At 39.5% G+C, this 18968-nt stretch overlaps 1 protein-coding gene across 2 annotated transcripts in view; it reads left to right on the top strand.

Annotated features, from left to right (window-relative positions):
* Window positions 1–18968, top strand: part of HELB (DNA helicase B) — a 33746-nt gene that overhangs the window by 4106 nt on the left and 10672 nt on the right. For both annotated transcript variants that reach the window (XM_040491491.1, XM_040491492.1), the window contains exons 4-11: window positions 1696–2574; window positions 6283–6460; window positions 7894–8035; window positions 10742–10896; window positions 14524–14605; window positions 15098–15157; window positions 17439–17667; window positions 18466–18609. In XM_040491491.1, coding sequence (XP_040347425.1) covers window positions 1696–2574; window positions 6283–6460; window positions 7894–8035; window positions 10742–10896; window positions 14524–14605; window positions 15098–15157; window positions 17439–17667; window positions 18466–18609 — 1869 coding nt within the window. The remainder of the gene's footprint in view (window positions 1–1695; window positions 2575–6282; window positions 6461–7893; window positions 8036–10741; window positions 10897–14523; window positions 14606–15097; window positions 15158–17438; window positions 17668–18465; window positions 18610–18968) is intronic.

The raw sequence follows: 18968 nt of genomic DNA, 5'->3' as shown, positions 1-18968 counted from the left end.
TGAGTAATACTGGAACAATGAATTTGTTCCCTATGTAAAATGATGATGGTTTCAGGATGTTTTGCAAAATGAGATTCTGGAACATTTGATTATTGCATGTATTTATCGAGTAGAGAAGAGAGGCAGAGCAATGCATATTCTGGGACTCAAGTGGGAGAAGGAGGCTTGAAGTCCATTGCTCAGTGTGTGAACTGCCATCAAGAATAAAGACCATTACTGGGGTTAAGATTGCTGGGGCTGCTGACCATCTAAATCTGTGCTTCATACCATAGTCTGGGTGGCTTAAACAATGGAAATTTATTTTCTCATGGTTCAGGAAGCTTGAAGTCGAAAATCAAAGTGTTGGTCTGGTTGGCTTCTTCTGAATCCTCTCTCCTGAGCTTGTACATGGTCATGAGAAGACACCTCTCCCTGTGTCTTCACATGATTTTCCTTCTGTGCCTGTCTGTTGTAATCTTCTCTCCTAATAAGGACACCAGTCATACTGGATTCGGGCCTACCCCAGTGACCTCATTTTAACTGAATTACCACTTTAAAGACCCTATCTCCAAATATGGCCAAGTTTGGAATACTAGGAGGTTGGGATTTCAACATATTAATTTGGGGGGGGGGTGGGACACATTTCAGCCCGTAAGGTATAAGGAAGGTTCTAGCAGGGATGTCTCCGTGAAAAAAAATGGAGCTGGTGGAGAACTTGCTGACTGGATCATGGTGAAGGAAGTTCTCTGCCTCTTCAGTAGAGTTGGGGCAGAATTGTTGAGAGGCACATAGACACCTAAACACGCCAAGAAGGTGAAGCAGTCATCATACACACAAGAGTTTGACACAAAAGTTCATGTAATCGTGGTATATCATGTTGCTCAGCTGTGAATCCTATTTAACATCAAGGTAACCAACACTGATTAACAAAATGTATACTATAACTTTTGTTCAAAGATGGGAGGAGGAGAAGAAGGTATGGAGGCGAGGGCATAAGAGAGAGCTTCCCCAGAGAAAGACTTTCCATAGTAGGGAGTTCATACTAAATATCGAAAATCTAAAAAAAAAACAAAAAACAAAAAACAAAAAAAAAAAAAACCCAGCAACAAAAAAACCCCCACAAAGGATAGTGTAAACAGTACTTGGAAATGTGGAGTAAATTCTGGAATAAATAACTGAAAGTGTTGGAAGTGTTGACTTTGTCAGCATGGAAAGAGTAAGGCAAGGGATTCCTGTCTTTTGATAAGCTTCATGGTGTTATTTGACTTTCGAAACTGTGTATGTATTGTTTTGAGAAAATAGAATTTTAATTAAAAATGTGTATAGATCTTTAAAAAAATTTTTTTAAACGTTTATTTATTTTTGAGAGGCTGAGAGAGACAGAGTGGGGGAGGGGCAGAGAGAGAGGGAGACACAGAATCGGAAGCAGGCTCCAGGCTCTGAGGGCTCTAACCCACAAACCATGAGATCATTACCAAAGCCGAAGTCGGACGCTTAACCGACTGAGCCACCCAGGTGCCCTGTATATAGATCTTTAATCACGGGACAGTAAAAACTTGGTGATGTATTAGGTACAGTTTTTTCCTCCAACTTGATATACATGTCTTCTGGGACTTAAGCAATTATTGACAAATTACATAGTTTTTACTGTATTTCTGATAAGATTCATCGACATTTATAATTTTTATAAAGAACTTGAATTCTGTTTTCTTAAAGATAACCTACACAGAACTGAAGCTTTTGCAGTGTGAGGCAAGTTGGACATCATTTTGTCAGTGCAAGTCTCTCCTCCCGTTGATGACTGCTTTGGAGCAAAATGCATTAATAATATATTCTAAACTGAAACATATATGTAGAGACCAAGGGCACACGTGTGTTGAAGAAGCTGACTTCACTTCTAAGTTGTCAGACCATATGTCTTTCCATGATGCTTGGCAGTCTCTGAGGTTTTTGAAGGATATTGGTGTGGTGACCTACCAGAAGGGCTGCATCTTTCTTTATGACCTTTACCAGGCTGAGAAAGACATTGCCTCTTCCGTATGTGACCTGATGACGAGGCCCCCGTGGCATTTACATGTCGATGTCAAAAGGGTGCTTGCATCTATTCACACCGCACAACCGGAGAACTCAGGAAGCGATGATGCCCTGGGCGAAAGTCAACCTGATGAGAGCAATTTGGAAACTTCTGTGGACATTCTGGAGAGCCAGGACAGTGGTGACCATATTTGGAACAATGGTGAACATGAGGTTAATGCAGAAATCAGTGACGCTCTGCTGGATCAGGATCAGGTGGCTGCTTTGGAAATGATTTGTTCCAATGCTGTGACAGTCATAAGTGGGAAAGGCGGTTGTGGGAAGACCACGATTGTTAGCCGTCTTTTTAAGCATATGGAGCAGTTGGAAGAAAAAGAAGTAAAAAAAGCTTGTGAAGATTTTGAACAAGACCGGGATGTACCAGACGAATGGATTACCTTTACCGAGCAAAGTCTACTGAAGGCCGACAAGGCTATAGACGTGTTATTAACAGCACCAACAGGAAAAGCAGCTGGCTTATTGCGACAGAAGACTGGTTTTAACGCTTATACACTGTGTCAGGTAAAGCTTTTTACATTTGTCTCTGCAGATAAAACATTTGCCTTAAAGATAAGCTTTGTTGAATCAGCTGATGTTTTATTTCTTCCTGATGACAATCAGTAGGTATTTCTTGAATGTCTTATGGATCCGCGCTTTGTAGCAGCTGAACATTGAGGTCAGTGCCACTCAGAACATCCGGGCTGTAAACTGTTACTGGTTTCCGTGAGGCAGGAGCTAGTGCTGGACAGTAAATCAGTACACTGCTCCCTACATTGAGAAAGTCTTACTACTATGGAAAAATAAAAGGCAGCTAAACTGAAGCGTATGCTTAATGATGTAGTTAGTTTAGATTCTGACACCAGCTTTATTTTGCTGGGACTGGTTACAAACATGTTACAGTCCACAGGCCTTATTTTGAGAAGCATTTGCATTGGAAGGGAAAGGTTTTATTCTATTTTACAGAAGGAAAGCTCCATAAAAGGGAAGACTTTCATCATCTAGCTTAGTTCTTTATCTTTGTCACCCACAACAATGCCTGGCAAATAGTCACACGTAATGAGATTTTCAAATGAGTTAACATGCTTGAAAAACAGAGTTTTGGCTGTAGTTAGAAGTCATAGATTTCAAACTTGTAAAGAGCTGGAGAGGTTTTTCTAGCTCTGACCTGTCATTTTGTAGATCCAGGAACTTAGCTGTTGGAAGATTTCTGAAGGAAATGATCATTGAATTGGACTCTAAAGGACAGAGAGCCTCAGGTGAGGAGAAGGACATTTTATTTAGGGGGCAGTTCTTTCCACAGGCATTGAGGAAAACGATCATAATGGGTTTTGAGGTGACTGCATTGATTGGAATGAATTCCATGTATTGCAAAATAATGGAAATTGAATTTGGTTTCGACAGGGAATTTGAGCTCTAAAGTTTGCAAAGTATTTTGCCATCTCATTAAATCCCTGATAAATCAGTGACGTGAGTCATTTTGTAGAAGAGACAGTTGAAATTTGGGAGCATTAAAGGACTTGCCCACGATCTTAACCAGGAGTGCACCTAGCACCTGGATTCAGATTTCTCACCTCCCTGCTTATTATTCTTCCGGGGGTGCCATACTTTCCTCATTTATTATAGACCTAACAGAGAAGCTTGCACTCGGTTTACTGGGGAGCTGTTTAGGTTCCTAAGCAAGAGAGTGAAATGAAGAAAGCGGTTTTAAGGAAGACCGTATAGAATCACAGAGCCATGAGCAACCCCAGAAGTGACGTTACCTATTACCTTTATTTGTCATGAGGGTGAACATAGTCCTAGAGAGGTTCAGTGTAGCTCATTGATGGAAGGGTCTTCTGATCAGCTTATGATTTTTTCCATTACACCTTCACGTCTGATAAGTCTAAGGGTTGGATTAGAAGAGGAGAGCCAGAGTGGGATCATTTTGAATTTCATTTAGAATGAAATTGGCAGTGTCTTAATATCTGCTTGGAATGCTGGGAGAGTATTTCTGAAGCCACATTTAGGGGCAGGAGAGAGTGTAGGACCATAGGAAAGGCACTGATGGGGCACTTGTCCCATTTATTTATCATCCTTGGGCTAGGGTTACCAGATGGAGCAGATAAAAATAAAAAACAAGTCTTTAGTATAAGATGTACCAAATATTGCATCACACATACTTGTACTAAAATGTCATTTATTGTTTATTTGAAATTCAGTTTTAGCTAGGTGTCCTATATTTCATCAGGCAATTTCATTTTGAGTTAGTGTATAAGGGAACATGGCTGTAAGGCTGTGGGAGTAATCTAGGCTCATAGATAGGTCCTGTATTGAATTGGTAGCACTAAAAGTATAGTGGAAAATGTCAACCAGGCATTTCTAAGATAACTGATTGAATACGTAAAATCAAATTAGCAGTGATTCCAAACATTCTATTGTGAGACAAGGCCACTGAGAGAATGAGGGTTTTATTGAAGGGAATTGATGCATTCATGTGGAAAATATGAAGGCTTTTCCTTAATAGATATATGTTGAACCTAGCTGCAGTAGAAACATTAAATAAAGATACGATACCATTTAAAAAATCCATGTATGTATATTATATATATAGTGACAATGTAGAAACATTTTGGGAATGATATATACCAAAATATTTAATGTTCTCTGGTTGTATTTTCCAAATTTTTCTCCTCATCTATATTTTTAAAATAGTAAATATTATTACATCTTTATTTTTTATTTATTTATTAAAAAAATTTTTTTAAATGTTTTTATTTATTTTTGAGACAGAGAGAGACAGAGCATGAGCAGGGGAGGGGAAGAGAGAGAGGGAGACACAGAATCGGAAGCAGGCTCCAGGCTCTGAGTTGTCAGCACTGAGCCCGATGTGGGGCTCGAACTCAGGGACTGTGAGATCATGACCTGAGCTGAAGTCGGATGCTTAACCGACTGAGCCACCCAGGCGCCCCATTACATCTTTAATAAATAATTCTTTTAGTTGTTTTGTTGGTGGTGGTGTTTTTTTTTTTTAACTTTTTTTTTAATGTTTATTTTTGAGAGAGAGACAGTGTGAGTGGGGGAGGGGCAGAGAGGGAGGGAGACAGAATCTGAAGCAGGCTCCAGGCTCTGAGCTGTCAGCCTTGGTGGTATGTTTTTAAACGTTGGGAAGTAAGGGGTGGCTGGGTCGGTCGGTTGAGCGTCTGACTTCAGCTCAGGTCGTGATCTCACAGGTTGTCGGTTTGAGCCCTGCGTCAGGCTCTGTGCTGACAGCTTGGAGCCTGCTTTGGATCCTACATCTTCCTCTCTGCCTCTCAAAAATAAATAAAATAAACATTTAAATGGTAAGGAAGTAAGAGAGCTTAGAATATTAGAAGAAAAATAGTATTTTCATAGGTTGGGAAGGCAGCCTTTTATTTCTAAAATGGAGTATTCCAGTGGGGAGAGGGGGTGATTCAAAGTGACAGGACCATCTCAGAAGGCCAAGAAAAGGTTGGAAAAGAATAGGGAGCTCTTTAATCAAGAGCAGTAAGAGAGAGGTGGAGATTTTGCATTAGAATAGTGCTGTGTGCAAAGCTTGTTAAACACACATAGTACTTATCAGGAAGCAATTTTTTGAACTATTTGATCTTTTCTTTTTAAATTTACTTGATCTATATTTTCTGTGTATCGAGCCCTAAAACTTTTGTGTTCTCTATTTCTTTAGCCTGTTTCCCTATGTGACTCTATGTACATCCCCCTGCCCCTCATTTAAGAACTTTGTTAAACAAGTTTTTTTTTTAATATTTATTTTTGAGAGAGAGACAGAGACAGAGACAGAGACAGAGAGACAGAGTGTGAGTGGGGGGAAGGGCAGAGAGAGAGGGAGACACAGAATCTGAAGCAGGCTCCAGGCTCTGAGCTGTCAGCACAGAGCCTGGCGTGGGGCTTGAACTCACGAACTGGAGATCATGACCTGAGCTGAAACCAAAAGTTGGACACCTACCCGACTGAGCCCCCAGGCGCCCCAAGAGTTTTGGGTTCAAGCCCCATATCGGGCTCTGGCTGGTGGTACAGAGTCTGCTTGTGATTCTCTCTCTCTCTCTCTCTCTCTCTCTCTCTCTCTCTCTCTCTCCCCCGTCCCATGTGCTCTGTCTCTTTCAATAATGGATAAACTTTAAAAAAAAAATTTTTTTTTTTTAAATAACATGTTAAAATTTTGTTTCGTAAAATTTATTATAACCTGAATTTTAAAATGCCATGCTTTGCTTATAGGTCAATTATAGTTTCTATTACTGGAAGAAAAAAAGCCCGGCCAAGAACAGCCCATGGAAGTTTTCCTCTGTTAGAGTTCTGGTTGTAGATGAAGGGAGTTTGGTATCTGTCAAGATCTTCAAGTCAGTTTTAAATTTATTGTGCGAGCACTCCAAACTTTCTAAGCTTATTATCCTTGGTAAGTGAAATATTGTTGGAATCCTAATTTCTTTATTCAAAGCATTGCAGTTAATAGGTTGCTTACACCGTTTGGTGGTTTTCATATCCATATCCTGCAGGTGGGAAGCCAGTTCTCAGAGTCCACACTCCAGCTACCCTGAGTTCAGTCTGACTACTCCCTCTATTAGCTTGGGTGGTTCTTCATTTGGGCCAGGATATTAGCAGGCCGGGTGGTGAAATGAAATAGAGTTGTTAGGGGTTATTGCTAATCACCTAAATGATGACCGTTCAGGTGGTAAAAATGTCACACACTCAGAGGAAATAACGATGTGGATCATTTGGGAATAATACAAAGTCTGAATTACAGACCACTTAGGAGTAAATTTATGATTTTCAGCTAATAACCCAAATTAGACCTCACTAGCCTCTTAAATTCTTTCCCGTTCTGGTGAGATTTAGTTAGATTCTGTTGGGTACCTCTGGTCTGTAGAGTGTGTGATTTCACGGAGAAAAAATAGAATCGCGTTGTGAGAATCAAATTGTATATAAATAATTCTCTTAGGTCTTTGAGGATGTGTTCTGAGCAGTTGATTCTGTTAATGGCTTAAGCATTTCCCCAGTTTGCGCTGAAAAAGTAGTTGTTGTTTTTTTTTAACTCCAAGTTTTGTTTGTTTAAAGAGAATTTTAAGGGGCGCCTGGGTGGCTCAGTCGGTTAAGCGGCCGACTTCAGCTCAGGTCACAATCTCACGGTCCATGAGTTCAAGCCCCGCGTTGGGCTCTGGGCTGATGGCTTGGAGCCTGGAGCCTGCTTCCGATTCTGTGTCTCCCTCTCTCTCTGCCCCTCCCCTGTTCATGCTCTGTCTCTCTCTGTCTCAAAAATAAATAAAACGTTTAAAAAAAAAATTTAAAAAAAATTAAAAAAAAAAAAGAGAATTTTAATAGAGCCAAACATTATCACTGTATTACTGAAATTTATTATCAAATATGTTGGCTTTGTTTATTTTGTATTTCATGTGTTTAGTTTATTTATTTGAGTCCGTAGATTCTTCCAGGTCTACTAAGACATTGAGCAAGATTGAATAGGGGACTAAATACCATATATCTAAGGATCTAAGACCTGTTTTTCTCTTCACGTGTTGGCTAAAATATACATCCCTGCACAGTTTGCTTGGGGTTATAGGTCTGAAAGGAATTCAATTCAGATTTTACCTTATTGTGTTATTGCTTTTTTATATTTCATATTGTTTACTTTCAGTGCTTTGTTGTTGTTAAATATTTTTAGAGAGTTCATGTTCTTAAGTAATTTTAAACAAAGATGTTTGGGGCTTTTTTTTTCTTAGAGTAAGTCTTTGTAATTATAACATATGTCAGTAGGGAGAAATAAAAACAACTTCTAAATTTCAGGACCCTCGTTACTTAGAACCTACTGTATCCTTTTTGTTCCCCTTTTAGGTGATATTAGACAGTTACCCAGCATTGAACCTGGTAATTTGCTGAGAGATCTTTTTGAGACTCTTAAGTCAAGAAATTGTGCTATTGAACTAAAGACAAACCACAGAGCAGAATCTGAGCTAATTGTGAACAATGCTACGAGGTACAGTATAACTAAAATTTTGCGTTTTCTCTCTGTTGTATTAGAAATCAAAGGTTAAAAAAAATACATATTAGCTTTTGAATTAGGGCAATTCAGTGCAGTACATTTACTGTGCTTTTTTAGCGAACCTATTCTAGCCTTCAGGTATATATATACTTTTTGACCCACAGTTAGAAAAACAAAGGTAATATTTTTCATTACTGGTCTAGCATGAATTATTATTGAAATTTAAGAATGACTTTTCTTGGGGGTGCCTGGGTGGCTCAGTCAGTTGGGCGTCCGACTTTGGCTCAGGTCATGATCTTGCGGTCCGTGAGTTCGAGCCCCGCATCGGGCTCTGTGCTGACAGCTCAGAGCCTGGAGCCTGTTTCAGATTCTGTGTCTCCTTCTCTCTCTGACCTTCCCCCGTTCATACTCTGTCTCTCTCTGTCTCAAAAATAAGTAAACGTTAAAAAAAAAAAAAAGAATGACTTTTTTTGGGGGTGTCTGGGTGGCTCAGTCAGTTAAGTGACTGACTCTTGATTTCGGCTCAGGTCATGATCTCATGGTTTGTGGGTTTGAGCCCCGCATTGGGCTCTGAGCTGGTAGCATGGAGCCTGCTTGGGATTCTCTCTCTCTCTCTCTCATTCTTCTCGTTCGCTCTCTCCCTCTCCGTGCCCCTTCCCTGCATGCTCTCACTCATTCTCTCTCAAAATAAATAAGTAAACTTAAAAAAAAAAAAAGAAATGTACCTTCCTGATTTAAAAAGTATATATGTGAATAAAGTTATTATCAACCTTAGAGACTAGAATAAGCCCAAGGGGAACAGAGACTTGGAAATGAGTTCATTAGAGTTCAAAGGAGAATGGGGAAGAATTATCTCCAATTTTTGTAAGGGGAGCCCCAAGCCAAAAAAAAAAAAAAAAGGAACACACTCTTGTACTCCTTGATGAGTACTGGTGGCCCCCATTGCATCTTACTCCCCTTAGTGTAGAAAAGAATCCTTTTCTTTCCTTAGTCTTCTCATAAGCCTTTAGAGTGATCCTCTAATAGATGGAATGGGATCTCAGAATACTAAGAGACCATTTTATTCATTGGGCCAAAATTTATCTTTGTTTTTGATTGACATTCTTATAAAATGATGTTTTTGTTGGGGCGCCTGGGTGGTGCAGTCGGTTAAGCGTCCGACTTCAGCCAGGTCACGATCTCGCGGTCCGTGAGTTCGAGCCCCGCGTCGGGCTCTGGGCTGATGGCTCAGAGCCTGGAGCCTGTTTCCGATTCTGTGTCTCCCTCTCTCTCTGCCCCTCCTCCGTTCATCCTCTGTTTCTCTCTGTCCCCCAAAAATAAATAAACGTTGAAAAAAAAATTAAAAAAAAAATGATGTTTTTGTTGCTTGAACATTTTCTTCATTGGATGTCAGCAGAAATTAGAACATTTAGAACCGACCTTCTCTAATGCCCCTGTCTACCCTGGGTAGGACTATGGGAAGAATTGACAGGGATAGTGTAGGATGTTGTAGGTTCATATTAAGACATTAAGCAAAAGAACGCAGTTAGACCCTTTTTGTATAACCCTTCTGCTCCTACCCAAAGGCCACCTCACTTTGGGGAGGTTGGTAGATGATTGGTCACTTTAAAATCTGAAAATCTTGGAAGAACCCAATGCACATTAGATTTCTTAGAACTCAGTTTTATCTGAAACTTAGGAATTCCTCTTAGTAACGCTTTTGATGTCATTTGGGCTGTGCTGCCTTTATCATTTCTTCCTAATCATCATCACCAGATATTTAATGTCAAAAGGATCCCAATGATACCAGGGAAGGACTCCTAGAGATAGAAGTTATGTTTCATGTTCTGGGTCAGAAGCAAAACCTGAAATCCATGGTGATTCTCAGCACTCCCAAAATTATATCTGCAGGGATATTTCAGCAGGGTGTCCTCCTTCCCTTTTCTCCCTTTCAACCCTGTTGGGGAGGGTTGAAGGTGACAGTAGGGTACCACTAGCTCTGATAGCCAGGCTGATGTTGGGTCTTGTCAGGGAATCCACCTTCTTCCAGATAACCAAGGAGAGACTCTGTTGTGACAAGGCACCTGCTTGTAGCATAGGGACTCTGCTTTCTGGTATGATTTGCTAGTCTTGGGAAACTAAGAACAAAAGAAGGATGAGGGAATAGAAGCAAAGCGAAGATGTGGCTATTTGGTTCCGCTGAGAAAATGAGGCCACGTAAATCTATACACAGAAAAAAGGAGAAAAAGAGTGTGATGTAGGCATTTGGAAAAGGCCTCAAAGAGTCCACATTAATGTAAATAGGAAGGGCTATGGAGAGAAGGGCCCGGATTTGCCTCCTAGCTCCCCTGCTTTCTCCCTCTGGCCATGGGCCTCGTGCTGCTCACCTGTGAAATGAGCTAATACCTACCTCGTATAGTTCTTTTGTGGTCTGGAGGAAGGTAGGTCAACTTCCCAGAATGGTAAATTCCCTGACATTTTTCTCTAATGCTTTTAATTTGCTAGAGACAGGGGATTGATTGAGAAATGTAACATTATGGTCTTGCTAAGTCTATTGTAAAACTCATTTACTATTTACCATGCATATATGGGAAGCCTTTTCACCCTATTTATTATCTATTAGCGGATTTTAGTTATAGTATTGACATTATCTCTGATGCTATACGAAGACACTTTTTTGGATACTCATGTTCTTGGTGTGTTATTTTATCTTCACTTAAGAATCTCAAGACGCCAGTTTCCAATATTTGATGCAGAGCTGAATATCTCTGATAATCCAACATTCCCTGTCTCAATACGAGATAAGACATTTATTTTTATCCGACTCCCAGAAGAGGATGCCAGTTCTCAGTTCTCAAAAAGTGATCATCGCTCTTGTAAGTGTAAGCCTCTGTATTGTGTAGGGTTATGGTTTCAGTTTTGCAATGTACCTATTAAATGACTAGTTATAATTTTATTTGACGGTGAAGATAAATGTTGCTAGTAAAAAATTTAGGCACTGAAAATGAAAAAACTGCGGGGTGCCTGGGTGGTTCAGTCGGTTAAGCGTCCGACTTAGGCTCAGGTCGTGATCTCACAGTTTGAGAGCTCAAGCCCTGCATCAGGCTCTGTGCTGACAGCTCAGAGCCTAGAGCCTGCTTCAGATTCTGTGTCTCCCTCTCCCTCTGCCCCTTCCCCGCTTGCACTCTCTCTCTCTCTCTCGAAAATAAATAAACAGCAAAAAATTAAAAAAAAACATAAATTAATTTATTAATCATCAAAAGCAGAGTACCTTAGAATTTTGTAAAGAAGTAAGCTTTCCTAGCCCAACATATGTGACCAAACCTGCCTTAACAGGTCTTATCTGTAACAGCTCATGCTGGAAGGAATTTGGAAGGACTGACGATACATACATGCACACGCGCACGCACGCACACACACACACACACACACACACACACACAAGAAGTAAGCTTTTGACACATAACACACTAAGGGCTCAGTAAATATGTGTTGAGTGAATAATTGGATATAGATGATTAGTTTCAAATGAAGCAAAGCTCCAGGAATCCAAGTTCATTCAGGAGAAAGCATATCCTAATTAATGAAGATTTTCTTTTATAACAGTTGGGAAAGTAAATACATTTGTTGCTTTGGGTACATTTGTGAACCAGAGGTAGTGGTTGTGAAACTGTTGCCAACTGGAGTTCCTGCTAGTTCTTACGGTTTCTTACAAAATGACAAGCATTGCTTCTGATTGTGGGTGTTAGGATGACAACATAACAAGGTCAAAAAGAGCACAGGCTCCCAACGCAGGTCACATTACTTAAGCATCTGTAAACTGGGAATCATAGTGGCACTGCCTGTGGGGCTGTTAGGAGGGTTGAGGGCATTCTTCAGTTTTGAGGCACTGTTAGTTTTTTTTTTGTAAATAATAGATCTTAAATGAACTATTACAAGTTAATTCAAGTAGAGTAAACCTTTTGATCGTTATTTGTATTCTAAACTTAGCAAACTTTTTTTAAAAAAAATAGTGTGATGGTTTACTCAAAATTGAATTAGTGAGGATTTAAATGATCACTGCTGGGAATTTATTGTAGTTGCCATCGTTGTTACGGGTGTGCCCTAACTACTGAGCTACTTTCGCTCGTGTGTGAAGCAGGTGACGCACGGCTTTACACGTAAGCATTTACTGCTCTGTGTGTCGCATATGTGGTTCCCTTGGTTTCGTGTCAATTCATGTGTTACAGTAATGTTTTTTTTCTTTTGGAATGGGATCATATGATATGTAGTATTCTCTAAATGCCCTTCCGGTTTTTGTTTTGTCTTGTTTTGTTTTTTGAGAGGGAGAGAGTGGGAGTAGGGGCAGAGAGAGAGGGAGAGAGTAGCCTAAGCAGGCTCTGCGCCCAACGCAGAGCTGGATGCGGGGCTTGATCCCAAAACCATGAGATCATGACCTGAGCCGAAATGAAGGGTCCGATGCTCAACCAACTAGCTGCTCAGGTGCCCCTGATTTTTTTTGATCATAGAAATAACTTATATTCCTTAAAAAGGGTCAAATAATACAAAAGTGTTTGAAGTAAAAACGAATATTTCCTTGTACTCTTCCTCTTGATTTCCTCTCAGGCAACCCCGAAAGGTTACATACTATCACTATTACTCCCCCACCACTCCTGGTGTATAGTAAGACTTAGGTGTTTATCCTTTAAACCTTATGATACCCATACACAAGCATGTATAATTTATTTCCGTTTTACATACATGGGATTATAAGCCGCATCGTTTTGTGATGTTTTTTATTACATGTATTATGAAGAATTAATAGGTAATATTTATTCTCACGACAGTTTAGTTAAGAGTAGGTGCTAATAATTATGAAATATAATAAGACTTAGGCAGTTAAATAACTTGCCCTCCTTGCCACTCCTTGTAGATTTACTCCTTGTAGAAATACGGTTGGTTTTCCTTCTGACACCCCTTCTTTATGTTAATGAGAATGTACTTAACAAAAAAAAACTGCTGTTTCAGAATGGCAACAGAGCCCCCAGCTGATGCTGTTTTTCTATCTCAGTCACAGACTTCAGCTGTGAAATTAGTCCCTTCCTTAAAAGAACTGAGTAAATATTCCTTAGAGAGAGGCATATAGTGCACTTTCACTGATAATGAAATCACTGAGTACATGACTCCATTATATTCCAAAGTACAGGGGCCTAAGACAGGCTTCAGAGCTGGGCTGGAATTTCAGAGATGCTAAAGTGTGAGAAAAATGTATATCTTAGAATCAATGAAATACGGTGTTGATCTGTATTGATCTGTAAGGTGTAGGGAGAGTGAAAAAAGCAAAGAGCAGAACAACACGATCCTGTGCATACAAAGGAAAACAATACCCTGTGAGACCTTTGGAAATTCCTGCTCGGGCAGCCCAGGGCTTGGCTGGGGGGCGAGCTGAGCATTGGCCATTTTTTAGTGATACTCTTCCCTTCATCTGAACCAGGAAGGGCTCAGTAAGCAACTAATTTAGGCTTCCTGGAGCAGGGCATCACAAGGCCTGGGCTGTTTTTTTTCATTCCCCTGGGATTCATCTGCTGTGAGGGGAAGGCACGAAAGCCTAGAATGTTCTTACACAAATTGTTACATCTGTCTCTCATGAGAAGTGTTCACTGTTTTGTACTATTGGTAAGACAGATTAGAGGAAGCCTACTTCTCTGCTTGGAGGGAGGTTGGAAGTGGATGTCATCATTGCCAATGACTTGAAGTCTGAAAGAGGGAGGCCAGGCACCATACCCCTTTTGGAAAATTGCTTTTACTTCCAAGAGCCCCGGCTCCACATTATATCTAGACTGTAATCAGTGTTTGTGGCCAAACTATGTAATAGCTGAGGTATGGTCACTCTTAGAATGGATGCCTCTGCTGTGCCAGGGTTAACCTTTTAGTTGCTGGACCATGGGGAGGTTTGGGGGTTCTGGGGGTAGGTAGGAAACACATGGTTGGGGTGGGGGGTGGGGCGTTGCAGTGTTTGGGGAGTAGCTGTTTGCCATCCTTTGTGGAAGTATCTTAATATTTTCTACTAAATATCAACCTTGGATATAATAATAACAGCTTCCTGTGCATGTTGTAAAGATTAAAAGTGAAATGACAGATGCAAAGCGTATAGATACTCAAATTATTTCTCATTACCAGAAGAACTTAAGACAGAAAGAAGTCTTACATTGCAGTAATTCTATTACATGTTTTGTCTTCTTGCTCATATTTTAGATTCAGCTTTCACAAGCCATCAGTGATGAGGGGTTGTGTTCTAGATTAGGAGCCGTTCTAATGGCTAGTGGTTGACCTCTCTGTTGAGGATAGGGTATCTGGAACCCGTATCTCCATTCTCTCTTGTGTTGCTCTGGCTGCTGTAGCAAATGAGGTTGATGTTCCCATAGAGAACTTGTGTTCCGTTTGCGTTAGTTTCTCCATTGAAACAATGTTGTAATTTGGTGCTTTTCCTTGTTAACTTTTTTTCTCTTATATTCTTGTATTAGATTTATATTCTGCAGTTGGAACCTTGCTCAAAGAAAATGACCTACAGGATGCACAAATGTCACAATTCATTGCATTTAGAAGGTAAAGCATTTGCAGTATTTTAGTGTGCTTAGTGTAGCATTTAAATCTCGTAACTTATCAATACAGGTACTGTATGAATGGGAGACTCTCATTGCTAATTCTGTCTCTAATTTTGAGGTCTTTCTTTGTTAGATATGGCAGAGGGAAGTTTTTAAACAGGACTCTTTCTACCAAATATTACATTTGGAAACTCCCAGGAAATCTGAATGGAAACGGTTTATGTTAAGATAAAAATTATTGGGGGCACCTGGCTGGCTCGGTCAGGAGAGCATATGATGCTCGATCTCAGGGTTGTGAGTTCGAGCCCCACATTGGGTGTGGAGATTACTTAAAAATAAAATCTTTTTAAAAAAGATGAAAATTACAAAATGCTTTTCTCTGGTGAGATTCCTGGAAACTTTTATAGCATGTAGTACATTGTAATTGTTGGTAACAGAAGTGAGCACAAAGCAGATATCATTAAGGTGACCCTTGCTTGTTTGTGTGTTTCAGGCAAGACTGTGACTTAATCAACGCCTGCTGTTGTAAGCACTACACGGGCCGCCTGATCAAGTGAGCACAAGGGGTCTGAATGCTTGAGGATAGCCCTTCCTTTGCTGTTCTTTTATTTGACATTTATCACTGTAGCCACATACTCAAAAATCTTTTTTATTCTCATTTGTGAAGTGAAATGATCTCTTCAATTAAATATGTCTCCTTGGGAACTGTTTCAGTAATCAGTGTAATAAGAAAAATAAGGAATACAGTGTTTCTTGTGGTTTTCAAGTTGGCAACCTCCAGCTTCTTGGAGATGAGTATGGGGAATTCGGGAGAATTTTTTTTCAAGTATAATATGTGTGTAGGCATGTCCAAGACCCTTAGCAACAGGATGCCCATAGAGAGCACCCCAGGGGACATCTATCAGAGAAATAGCAGTGTAGAAAAGCTACTGTGTTTACACACAGGAAAAATTAACTCACTTCTCTTGCATTTATCAACACTGTACTGTTTGTTAAGTGCAGAGAATAAAGATGTGGAAGTTGCAGGAGGAACTCCCAGTCTGTTGAGGGATGACCCACAAAAAAACCCACTTTAGTAGCCTAACAAAGGGTTAGAAAGCACCAGCGGTGGGTCACCCAGTCTGTGTCCCAGTGACTGTGATCTCAGGCAGGTAGTTTAACTTGTCCATATGTGTAAAAATAGGATACCAATGCAGAATTTCCCTCATAGAGTTGTAGTCAGGATGGGATGAAATAATATCTCTAAGGCACTTATGACAGTAACTGGTATATCACCAGCATTTATTCGACTTGCTACTGTTATTCCGATATAACATCATAGTTACAAGAATAGAAATATGTGTACGTGGGATAAGACGTGATATAGGGCAGGGGTAGGAGAGATTGGAGAGGAGAAGATGAATTTAAAAGGCAGAATCCATAAGACTTTGGATAACTTTTATTTTTTTATTTTATTTATTTTTAATATGAAATTTATTGTCAAATTGGTTTCCATACAACACCCAGTGCTCATCCCACCGGGGGCCTTCTTAATTGCTTTTCCCCCCCCCCACCCCCCCATCAACCCTCAGTTTACTCTCCGTTTTTAAGAGTCTCTTATGGTTTGGCTCCCTCCCTCTCTCACTTTTTTTTTCCTTCCCCTCCCCCTTGGTCTCCTGTTAAGTTTCTCAGGATCCACATAAGAGTGAAAACGTAGGGTATCTGTCTTTCTCTGTAGGACTTATTTCACTTAGCATCACACTCTCCAGTTCCATCCACGTTGCTACAAAAGGCCATATTTCATTCTTTCTCATTGCCACGTAGTACTCCTTGTGTATATAAACCACAATTTCTTTATCCATTCATCAGTTGATGGACATTTAGATTCTTTCCATAATTTAGCTCTTGTTGAAGCCATGTAAACATGTTTTCTATAAACATAGGGGTACAAGTGGCCCTATGCATCAGCACTCCTATATCCCTTGGGTAGATTCCTAGCAGTGCTATTGCTGGGTCATAGGGTAGATCTATTTTTAATTTTTTGAGGAACCTCCATCGTGTTTTCCAGAGTGGCTGCACCAATTTGCATACCCACCAACAGTGCAAGAGGGCTCCCGTTTCTCCACATCCTTGCCATCATCTATAGTCTCCTGATTTGTTCATTTTGGCCACTCTGACTGGCGTGAGGTGGTATCTCAGTGTGGTTTTGATTTGTATTTCCCTGATGAGGAGCGACATTGAGCATCTTTTCATGTGCCTGTTGGCCATCTGGATGTCTTCTTTAGAGAAGTGTCTGTTCATGTTTTCTGTCCATTTCTTCACTGGGTTATTTGTTTTTCAGGTGTGGAGTTTGGTGAGTTCTTTATAGATTTTGGATACTAGCCCTTTGTCCGATATGTCATTTGCAAATATCTTTTCCCATTCTGTCGGTTGCCTTTTAGTTTTGTTGGTTGTTTCCTTTGCTGTGCAGAAGCTTTTTATCTTCATGAGGTCCCAATAGTTCATTTTTGCTTTTAATTCCCTTGCCTTTGGACATGTGTCAAGTAAGAAATTTGGATAACTTTTAGAATCTATAGAGGGAAAGAGAGACATCAGCATTTATGCCAAGATTTCTAACTTGAAAACATCTGGCTGGGAAATGTCATTGAGTTTGAGGTGCCACAGACAGGATAGGTAATCAGACCACGATTGTGGGAGCCTGATTTCTTGTTGACATTTGGAGAACAAAATTGAAGGAGAGAGAGTTTGGAAATTATTTTGAGAATTGGATCAGATCTGAGTGGGGGTTAATGCCTGAACAAAATGAAATTGAGGCTTTCCAAACCTTGATGACGTATTCTCATTTTCTAACTCAGAGACCATCGGAATAGACTTCAGTTTGGAGTTGGTGATAAAATTTGTTGTACCAGGAATGTGTATCTCTCGGAGCTACTCCCTCAAGATACCTCTCCCAGTCAGGAGAGTAATGAACAAGAGGCCAGCGGTGAAGACTTTAATGGTACTCTTCGTGGTTTTGCTAAAAATAAGCATGACTTTGAAAGTGATATTCGACTCTGCAATGGAGAAATATTTTTTATAACAAAGGTAGGTGACAACAGAAAAATAGTACCTTATTAGAGGTAGATTTTTTTTTAATTGCCCTAGGTTTGATTCAGAACCTAATCATATCGGAATTGTTGACATTCTTCCATAATTTTTTGTTAAGGAGTTTTGCATTCACGTTTATGAGGAATATTGGTTTGTAGTTTTCTAGTAATGTCTTGTCTGGTTTTGGTTTCAGAGTAAAACTGGCTTCATAAAATGAGGTGGAATAGGTTTCTTTCTCATATTTTCTGGAAGACTTTGTTAAGAAACATTTTTATTAAGTTCGGAGGGCTCAAGTAACAAAAAAAAATAAGGGACAAGTGACATACTTAATATATTTTGCAAAACATCATTTCTTTGGTTGCTGCTTAAATACAGAAACCATTGAGGTTTCTTTGAATTTGTTCTCATTGTATAAACACCGTCTTAAACATAGAAGCTTATTCTTTACAAGCAGTGAGGATGTGAGGAAATATAAACTTTTTGCAAAGAATATGTGCAGACTTACATAGTCAGTGCGAGAAGTGAAACGTACAGACTTCAGAATAAGTCAGGCACACAGACTATTCTCCATAGAATCAGATTAAGGTTAAGTTTCAAATTTATTCAAGTTTGGGTGTATATATATATTTAGTTTGTGCTCAAGTGTAGATTTTAAGCCTTTTGAAAGTTCTTAACAATTGTGAATATACATGCAATTTTACTTGAGTCTGCATTTAATATTCAGCACAAAAATAGACTATATTTACAGTGTGTCTATTTGAAAACATACAGAATAATTCTTTGTTTTGATCATAGGATGTAACTGATGTAACTTTTGGAAAGAGAAGATCTTTGACCATTAATAATATGGCTGGCTTGGAAATAACAGTGGACTTTGAAAAACTGATGAAATATTGTCATATAAAACATGCCTGGGCAAGAACTATTCACACTTTTCAGGTAACAGTGGACATTTATAAAGTGATTTGAACTGGTTTCGAAGCCATGGAGTAGTACCTTCAAAGATTTTCTTCTTAATTTTGTTGCCTTTATTTTGTAAAAAGGAACAAGGTTACCAAAGTTTACATAAATGGCTTCCTGATGTTTATGTATTTTTGCAGCTTGCTTTTTTTATTATTGTATAATCAGCTTTATTGGGGTATAATTTGCATGCGTATTTAAATTTATCAAGTTGGATGGGTTTTGACAAATACATCCCTTTCCTCTGTTCTTCTGAGGCAACTACTCTCTACTTGGGAATAATTTTAATTTTAGGTTTTTTTTTTTTTTTTTTTTTTTTTTTTTTTTTTTTTTTTTTT

The sequence above is a fragment of the Herpailurus yagouaroundi genome, unplaced genomic scaffold, assembly GCF_014898765.1.
Source record: "Herpailurus yagouaroundi ecotype Mexico unplaced genomic scaffold, PumYag 182, whole genome shotgun sequence".
NCBI classification, from domain to species: domain Eukaryota; kingdom Metazoa; phylum Chordata; class Mammalia; order Carnivora; family Felidae; genus Herpailurus; species Herpailurus yagouaroundi.
Note: the sequence above shows the minus strand (reverse complement) of the source record. Positions and strands in the feature narration are given on the sequence as shown.